Source organism: Chenopodium quinoa, unplaced genomic scaffold, assembly GCF_001683475.1.
Source record: "Chenopodium quinoa cultivar QQ74 unplaced genomic scaffold, ASM168347v1, whole genome shotgun sequence".
NCBI classification, from domain to species: Eukaryota; Viridiplantae; Streptophyta; class Magnoliopsida; order Caryophyllales; family Amaranthaceae; genus Chenopodium; species Chenopodium quinoa.
In genome coordinates this window covers 244,193-253,667 of record NW_018745120.1, presented here as the reverse complement: position 1 = coordinate 253,667, position 9,475 = coordinate 244,193, and the positions used below count along the sequence as shown (strand labels likewise).

The following is a 9,475-nucleotide window of genomic DNA, read 5'->3' as shown; positions in this document are numbered from 1 at the left end:
CAAAGGACTGCCTTCGCTTCACTAATGCAACGCTCTTAGCAGTCTTTCACCTGCCACGAAGCAGCTACATAAGCCTTCCCATCACTTCCCTCCACTTTCTTTCTCTCTACTCTTTTTTCTTCACAATAATATGGGCACTCTCTCTCTTCTAATCCTAGTATTACCATTAGCATTAGCTACAGCTACCTCTTTCACTGCTTCTGTAACTTATGATAATGAGCTGAATGCCATTTCTCACCCTCTTCCTTACACAGTACAATCACCACCACCACCAAACTCTCTCTTCTTCCTCCGTCCCTGTCCTTGCCCCTGTCCCTGCCCCTGCACTCTACCACCACCACTATCACCACCACAACCTGTCTCACTCTCACTCCCCTGCCACCACCCCTGTCCCCTGCACCCTACCACCACCACCATCACCAACTTATTTTGCTCATTTGCTCATTTTTTTTTTTTGGTTTTGCTCATTTTAATTAGGTTTGCTCTTTTAAATTTATTTGCTCATTTTAAATTTGATAGCAAATTTTCAATGTCTATCAAATTAATCAAACCTAAATTATTGATTCAATTAAAAAAACTTCAAAGTGGTAAATTCAATCAAATCAATAATTGATGCAATTAAACATGCAATTCAATGAGAACAGAACAAACCTCAAAAATCGAAAATTATCATGCAATTAACATGCAATTCAATAACCTGGCGATTGCAATTAAACATGCAATTCAATGAGAACAGAACAAACCTCAAAAATCGAAAATTATCATGCAATTAACATGCAATTCAATAACCCGACGAATTTGATTTTGTAGCAGCGATTGCAATTGCGATTACTAATATCGAGCAAGGCGAGCGAGGTCGGTGTGAACTTGCTTATGATTACTTGGAGGATCCAATTTGAAGCAATGAGAAACAGCGTTACTGATTAGACGCCATTGATGAAGCTTCGTGGTGGAGAGAGAAGTCAGTTAATTGGGTGGAGAGAGATGACAGTTAGGCGTGATTTTTAGGAATTTTATGTGATTAGGCGTTGGATTGAATACAATTTGATGGCTGAGATTTGTTCTCACATATAAGATGAATTCTCACAAATATATATATATATATATATACATATGAAATTCGGTCCTCTACAATTGGCTAGAACATTCTCGTTTCTCACTCTTCTCAGGGTTTCTGGAATTCCCCATCTCTGCAAAACCTCACAAAGTTTTCCTCTGAAATCATGAGTAAAGACAACCCCAATTGGGAAGGACTCCTGAAATGGAGTTTATCTCACTCCGATGGTACTCAACCTCCACGCCAATTAAGGTATCTCATCTTTCCCTCTTTGTTTTCTTCAATTTATTTTCACCAGTCTTTGAATTTGATATTAATGTATTCAACCGTTGTTCCGAATGTGAATTTGGGTTTTCCTATAATAATGTATTGATTGCTGGTTTTGCAAACCTTTTCGTGTTTATTGAGTGCCGGGTTTTGAATTGAAATCAGTTGTTCTGCTATAGAGTGTTCTTATGAATTTTTGTATAAAGGGTGATAAAGAAGTTGTTTAGCTGTTTTGAAAATGAAAGATTTCTACTTATTAGAACTATCAACCTACGTATACTGAATTTAAGATTACGCAGTTACTATGCGGCAGATGATGGATTGATTGCAGCTTTTGCTTTATCTCTAGTAGTACTGTTGTAGCCTTTTAAATATGAAGTTGTTCTGGTGTTTGTGAAGTTATATCAGTATTGTTTTGCATTGAATTGTTCTAGTACACTGATAGACTATTTATACGAAGTATTTCATACTAAGTAGTCGTAAATGATAAGAGTTAGGAAAGGATGGTTTAGTCCACTGATAGACTATTTATAGGAAAGTACTGCATACTAAGTACTCGTAAATGATAACTGTTAGGAAAGGATGGTTTTACGAAGTTGCAAGATTTTAAGGAATTTCAGTGCCGGGGCTAAAATTGCTAATTATTTATGGGGCCCTGTTCAACTTTTCAAAATGGGGCCTTCTACTCGATAAATTTAATACCCAATTTTTATTTGATAAAAAAAATTCATTACATCAGAAAATTCGTCAAAATTAAATTAAAATGGGAAACATAATTTTGGGAGATGAAAAAATTTGAAAATGAATTGAATAATTGAAGAAAATGAAGATAATAATAGAAAGTAAATAAAAAAAATATAGAGTTTTGGAAGATATAGAGTTTGTTTTGGGAATTAGAATGGTAGATTGAAAATTTTTGGGAGGAAAGATCTGAAATTCTGAATATCTGCTTATTGGGTTTGGATGGAGGTTTCTAGAGGAATGGTACATTCAATGTATTTGGATGCAAATACATTACACAGCTGTGCACTTCATTTTCCAAAAAAATTAAAAAATTGTATGCCCAAAGGGCTCGGAACTTGAGATCTCGTATACACAGCATACTTGCTCTAACCACTACTCCAACTACAATTTCATGATATTATACCAAACTTAAGTTTATATATCTAGATTTTGGGGCCCCTTAAATTTGGGGGCCCTGTTCCGTCGACCACCTAGCTCCGGCCCAAAACTGCCCTTGAGGAATTTAACCCATCAGCCAAAATTAAAAAAGCTGAAAGTAAAATTAAAATTAAGCACAAACTATGTGGCCAATGAAGAATTTGTTGGAGGATTTTCCTTATTTAAACTAGTGCTGAGGAAATCTTTGATTTTGTAAGTGTTCTCAGTTTTCATATTAGTAGTGCGTTTTTGTACCTGCTGGATAAATTAAAAAACAGAAACAGTGTAGTTTTCTTGTACACTCTATGTATGATAATGAGTAGGACAATAATACTTCCTCCATTACAAAATAGTAGCACAATTTCTAAATGTCACATTATTTAAGAAAAAGGAAAGCGGATGTCAAAATGAATACTCTACCCTTCTTCACTCCCCATAACCGTTGCAACCTAACCACCGCCACTGCCACCGCCATTGACCTTTGCTATTCCACCAACCCACCACACTCATAGTTGCAAATCACTGCCGCCATCATACCACTGCCAAAAAAAAGAAAAAAGATGTGTGGTTGGATTGACAATACAAGACATGCGTGTACCACCAAAAGCTTAGGTGTAGATTGATTTTTGCTCAAGGTACTCCATGGTTGCTTCATAATTTTTTTTAGGAATCCTGTTGCTTTTTTCCAATTTTTTGGGTTGGTAATTAAGGTTGTGGGACTCTGGTTTTAAGGAGATTGTTTTTGAAGGTCGATTATTGGAGGATGGTAGTTTTGGTGGTGGTGGTGGTGGAAGTCTTAATGAAGGAGGGTGGCAGTTGGGGGGTGGTTGCGGTTGTTGTCAGGCTGGTTCCTGGTGGTGAAGTTGATCGAGTCTGGTTGTTGGGTTAAAGCAGTAGGAGCAAGTGCTGATCATGAATTTTGGCAGCCATGGCAATTGCATAAATGCAAGGTTTATGATGATTGGAGAGGGTAAGAGGAGAGTGGAAGTACTTATAGAGGGCGACTGTAGTTAAATCCATACCATTAGAGGAAATGGTGCAATTAACTTTTTTTAATTAGGCTCATTACAAAGAGATACTAAAACGATTACTGAAATGTATTCTGATGACGGATGATTCATAGTTAATTCCATTTTTTTTTAATTTGCCACCTTTTGTATCTTGAATTGATTATGATCATTTTTTGGGGGTAATAGAGAGAGAGAGAGAGAGAGAGAGAGAGAGAGAGAGAGAGAGAGAGAGAGAGAGAGGGGGGGGGGGTGGGGGTGGTGTTAAACCTGCCGTTAATCTTTCTTGGCATCATTTATGTTACTGTTTGGAGTTTTGCTTCTATATTTATTTAGCCAATCTGGCATGTGTTGAATTAATGGGTAAACCAAACCCTCATAGTATTTACCAGCACAAATGTTCATGCTTTATTCTGGCCTCATGCATGTGATTTTGGGATGACCAGCGAGGAAGACCGAAAATGGTTTATGGAAGCGATGCAGTCACAAACCATTGATGTAGTCAAACGAATGAAAGAGATAACTCAAGTTATGCAAACTCCAGAGGAAGTCTTAGACTCTCAAGGAGTTAGTCCTGGTGATATTGAAGGTAATGCCGATGTTTGCCCTGCCTTAGCAATATGATATGTGATTATATACATATCTTCTTTTCGGAGCCTCTGCAAACTTTAATGATTTTTGGTTCTGTTAATCTACAGATATGTTGGATGAGCTGCAAGAGCATGTAGAGTCAATTGATATGGCAAATGGTGAGCTTAAAGATTTGTTTTCTTTTCTGTTTATTTGTTTGTCAATGTCATGCTTTTAACAATCTTATATTGCTTGGAATAAGTTCCAATATGGGCAGTGTTGAAATGCCCCCTATGGCATTGGTGTATTTTAATTCTTGTGACAAATTGATAATGATTTTCTTGTAACCAGTATTAAATTAGATAAAAACTTGTATTGTGGTTTTGCTGACGTGATTTTAGTAAATGTGGTCATTATTGTTTGGTTATATTCTGTTGTTTCCTTTTGATAATGTTGATAATTTTGAATCAGTAAGATAGTGAGAGAGATGAAAGAAATGGACAGATACCTATAGAGATTTGTTGAACCAGAAAATTATTTCCTTAAATCTGGGTTGCATTGCAAATCCTATGAATTTCACTTAAATTATAAATGTTGGTTTTTCCATCATTCATTTAGCTTTTAGCTTAGGGTGTTGCATTCCTTCAGTTGCATGAGTTGCTTTGTTGATTTTCTTGAATGAAGTTGGATTGCTTCTAGTATTGTTTGAATTGTTTTGGAGAGTGTTTGTCTTGTAATTAAGCCTATGTTTTGCAAGTCTTCTGTTGGTTTGCTGAGCTGAACAAATCTTGTTACATGTATGATTGTGGTGGTTTGTATGTCATTGATGCTGAGAAAAGAGGAGCTTAGCTGATTAGCTCCCTATTTTCCCATAGTGATTGATGAAAATTGTCCCACAAAGTTGTTCACCTAGTCAGTTAATTTTGCTCCTAACTTTGTAGAGAGCATCAGTATATGGATGGTAATCATAAAATTTTTTCCTTAAGCAATGGATGGTACTCTTTATGGTAAAAATTTAGATGTGATGTTACTTAAGGCTAGTAGTACTTGGGATTCTTGTCTTTGGTGTGAAGCAATGGAGCGGATATTAACAAAGTTAGCCTGTTAATTTGGGATCAAAAGTATCCTTCTTTACATGTGATATGTATAGGATTCTAAAAAAAATATTATAGCTGGACTATGGATTTGCACTAACATTTAACACCCTTTTAAATCTTTTGTGCCTTCTGCATCAGTATAGACAATCTTGTTAATGACTCATATCAAGGCAAATTTGATGCTCATAAGGTAGAAATGGACTAATCAAAAGTTTACAGTTTCCTTCTGTCTACTTCAGTTACTGAAATTGGATGTAATTGCTGTATAGCATGCAAGGTTTTGATGCCTCATATGGCAATTGTGAATCGCTCATCCTTTAGCATACTAAGTATATCATTTCTGCATTGAAAGCTGGATGATGAGCAAGGTTACAGTTAGATTCTATTGTTTGATTTGAGACCTCTTGTCATAGCCTCTAGCAACTGGTGTTAATGAAAAGATGAGCTTTTAGGTTTTCCTTGAGTGCTGGTGGACATGGGGAAGAAGCAGGTGAAGCGTTTCTTTTGTAATGGACAAAGAACACAACTTCGTCAGTTTGGTTTAGGACAAAGAAAGACGACTAAAAGGGGCTTAGAGCAGGTAAAGCGTTTCGTTCATAATTGAAAGTCAATGAACAACAACTTTGTCAGTTTGATCAAGGACAAGGAAAGATAAATAAAAGAGGCTTAGGGCTCTTCATCCAAGAATGAGCCAGGCTGGTGTCATTATTTTATAAGATCAGCTTCCTTCTTAGATAGTTTATTCTCCCTGCCAGCATGGGTGATGCCTATTAACTCCTTATTGAAAACCAAAGTGCATACTAGATAGTGCTCGGAATTTGACACAGCTCCCTTAAGTGGAGAAAAGGCAAGTAGATTATTATAAGCCTATGATTTAACAATAGGATTAGAATCAAAGCTTCAGAATTATTCTGTGATATTTGCTTGCTTTGGCTTAGAAAGTTAATCTGCAGTTCCTCTTGGGATTCAAAATCTACATCTTATGAAATACTGTTGTCTTGTTCTCAAATAACAGTTTTGGCAGTCCTGAAAAAAATAGTGATGATTGCTGTAAATGCTGCTATTGCCAGATGGCCTCATTTATGTATTAAGCCAGGTTTGCGATGGATTTCTCTCAAGTAGGTGCTTCTTGCTTGCCTCAAGCCAGGCAATATTCTCTTCTTTTGGCATAGCTAGTGAGACTATATTCTTCTAAGATTGCTTCAAATAGCCATGGTTGGTATGGAGTTGTCCAACAAGCAAGCGAACAAAACACCGATTTTGATAGGGCCCAGGACCGAGAAAAGAAAAGAAATTGATCTTGTGCTAACTTGCAGCTCCCGTTCAGAATTAAAAATAAACTCTAAGAGAAGACCATACTACCAGTCCTAGCTGACATTTTAGCGAAGGAAAAGCCCAGAACAAATTCCAATAATATGAATTCTCTGTACTGAGTTGTGTTTTAACTTTTAAACGTAAACTAGGATAAAATCTCAATCACAATTAGAACATGAGTTAAGAACCTAAGCGACTCAAGGTTATCGGCTCTATGACCCACGAGGCATTACTGTAGTGCACAATACATTAGGCCAGACTACTCTTATCAATTTTGACAGAATCCATCTTTGATTTTTTACCTGCCTGTCAAGTGTCAGGAGTGGGACACATTGCTATACACTTAGGTCAGTCAAGGAGCTAGGTGACTGTCTAAGAAATCTGGGAAAGACCCATACCCTGTATCTTAACCAGTTATAGAAAGAATCCACTGAAGCCTTTCCATAATTTGAAACACGATATTTAGATGAGATTTGTTGCTCAACTGCATGTAATTCATTGTCATACTCCTACTTAAAATAGATGAATTTTTTATTTTAATTATTTTTTTAATTTTTAATTTTTTTAATGAATGATGTCCAGTATCCTTGAGTTTTCTCCTCAAGATGCATGGTGATTTTGTGCAAGATTTTTTTACTTGTAACAGCAAAATTATTTTATGTTTTTACTATGACTTGTCTTGAAGCATCTTGTTATATTCAGCTCACTGTCTCTTTTCTATATATCAACCTTTTATAATTTTGTATGATGCGTAGTTGAAGATATTATTGAAGTTGCAAAAACTGAAAGCTTGAAACTGATGGGTCTGCAATCTATGGTTAGAATGAGTAATAATTACTTTATAAGGAATTAAATCTAATCTGTGTGCAACATTACAAAAAGGTGAAAATAAAGAAATCATACGAGTTCCACACTGCCTTTAAAGTTGCCCAATGTGTAATATCTTCTTGGCATTCCCATTATCAAGGTGGCATATTTATTTTTCTTGCTTGATTACTTCTGACAGATCTTCATTCGATTGGGGGGTTGTCTCCTCTGCTTGGTTACCTAAAAAATCGGCATGCAAATATACGTGCAAAGGCTGCGGATGTTGTGACAACTGTTGTTCAGAATAATCCTAGGAGTCAACAACTAGTAATGGAAGCAAATGGCTTTGAACCACTTCTTACAAACTTCACTTCAGATCCTGATGTGAAAGTGCGTACACAGGCACTGGGTGCTTTATCATGTGAGTGTCCAGCGCCTCTTTTTTTTTTTTTTTTTTTGACCCTATTTACCTTTCATTTATGAGAGTGATTGTTCTTTCCCTTGTTGCTGCTTTGAAACATTGATGTGTATTCCTGGTGTTGGTTGCAGCTTTAATCCGTCACAACAAGCCTGGAGTTGCAGCATTTCGCCTTGCAAATGGTTATGCGGCATTGAAAGATGCTTTAAGCTCTGAGAGTGTTAGATTTCAAAGGTATTCATGTTTTTACGATGGTTTAGGAAGGGAGTTTCTCAATATATTTTGTTCTTCGCTTGCTTTTCTGCCACCTGCCGATCCTTGTGGATGTATATGTTTTGCAGGAAAGCATTGCACTTGCTTCATTATCTTCTACGGGAAAACCGATCTGATGGCTGTGTAGTAACTGAACTAGGATTCCCCCGTATCATGATTCACCTTGCTTCTAGTGAGGATACATCTGTTAGAGAAGCTGCCCTACAGGGTTTGCTGGAGCTTGCACGTGGTAAACTTGACGAGACCACTGGTCAATCAATTGAAGATGATAAATTGAAGCAGCTGCTTGAAGAACGAATTCAAAGCATCAGCACTATGTCACAGGAAGAGCTTGGGGCTGTGAAGGAAGAGAGGCAGCTGATTGACTCACTGTGGAATGCTTTCTACAATGAGCCATCTGCCCTTCGGGAGAAGGGTCTTCTTGTTCTTCCTGGTGAAGACCAAAATTCACCTCCACCAGATGTTGCCAGCAAACACTTTGAACCTCCTCTTCGGGCTTGGGCAGCAAAACGCGAACCTGAGAAGCCTTCTGAGCCTGCAAAGAAAAAGACTCCTTTGCTCTTAGGTCCTAGTTTTTCTTCGGATTCTGCTTGCATTCAAAGTAGCTCCAATGGAAGTGCTGACAATACCGAGGGCCCTACAAATGCTTCTTCCTAGGCTGCGTTTCTTTGAAGCTTTTCTTGGTTCAAAATTATTACAAGGTCTTATTTTGGATTTCCAGTTGTAGTTCACTAAATGATATATAATTTGCAATGTTAATGGTGAAGCTAATGCAGTACAAATTTGGATTATGGTTTGATAATGCAACTCTGGTTTTCATTTGTGACAAGTATTTTGTCGTTTCAAGTTTGAATGTAGATAGATACAAAGGACCTAGCAAGACTTCTGTTTAACATGTTTGCAATTTTAATGAAGTACTCGGACACTCGGTTAAATTAAAGCATTTAGGGGATAAGCTAATGCAGTATAAATTTGGATTATGGTTTGATTGGTTGTACTTTACATTTAGGGGTGCTCATTACATGATGCCTGAAGAGACGCTTATCCCCATCTGCAGCTAGTCAGAAAGTTTATATAACTCGAAACCATCTATAAAACTACTGTGTACTACCTTTCATTTGACAAACAAAAAGAATTACTTTTCAGTCCCGGAGACTTGCACAGTGTATTAGCACGGAAATTGCGGTGCGCGGGGTAGTGCTGGCCATGGTTAGTATGTTGTTTATTTGCCATTGCGCTGAACTTGTTGGCATTGTAACACCTTTGTGCAGGTTTGAACACTTTTTTTATAAATCCTCCATATTTTGCAAGCAGTACAAGTACTGTGGCTTATACGAAGTAGGAATAAAAAACAATCTTATTTAACAACAGAAATATGCATGAGACTGCTTAATATACAAGCCATAATTCAGAGTTTGAAAAAGGCATAAGAACAAAGAGTGAGAATAGAGAGAAGAGGGAAAAGGAGGAAAATAGGAGGTAGTTAATGGACCCCAACATGATG

General features: G+C 37.1%; 1 protein-coding gene across 1 annotated transcript; it reads left to right on the top strand.

Annotated features, from left to right (window-relative positions):
• Window positions 1–1,114: 1,114 nt before the first annotated feature.
• LOC110710079 (hsp70-binding protein 1-like) lies at window positions 1,115–8,885 on the top strand. The gene is made up of 6 exons (XM_021888339.1): window positions 1,115–1,309; window positions 3,939–4,081; window positions 4,191–4,241; window positions 7,480–7,701; window positions 7,830–7,932; window positions 8,040–8,885. Exons 1-6 carry the CDS (start codon window positions 1,224–1,226, stop codon window positions 8,626–8,628), a joined length of 1,194 nt encoding a protein of 397 aa, XP_021744031.1. The 5' UTR covers window positions 1,115–1,223; the 3' UTR covers window positions 8,629–8,885.
• The last annotated feature ends 590 nt before the right edge of the window (window positions 8,886–9,475 follow it).

Coding starts and splice junctions, on each gene's coding strand:
- LOC110710079 (XM_021888339.1), top strand. CDS start 1,224: ATGAGTAAAGACAACCCCAATTGGGAAGGACTCCTGAAATGGAGTTTA. Junction 4,242..7,479: donor GTCAATTGATATGGCAAATG/GTGAGCTTAAAG, acceptor TACTTCTGACAG/ATCTTCATTCGATTGGGGGG. Junction 7,933..8,039: donor GAGAGTGTTAGATTTCAAAG/GTATTCATGTTT, acceptor TATGTTTTGCAG/GAAAGCATTGCACTTGCTTC.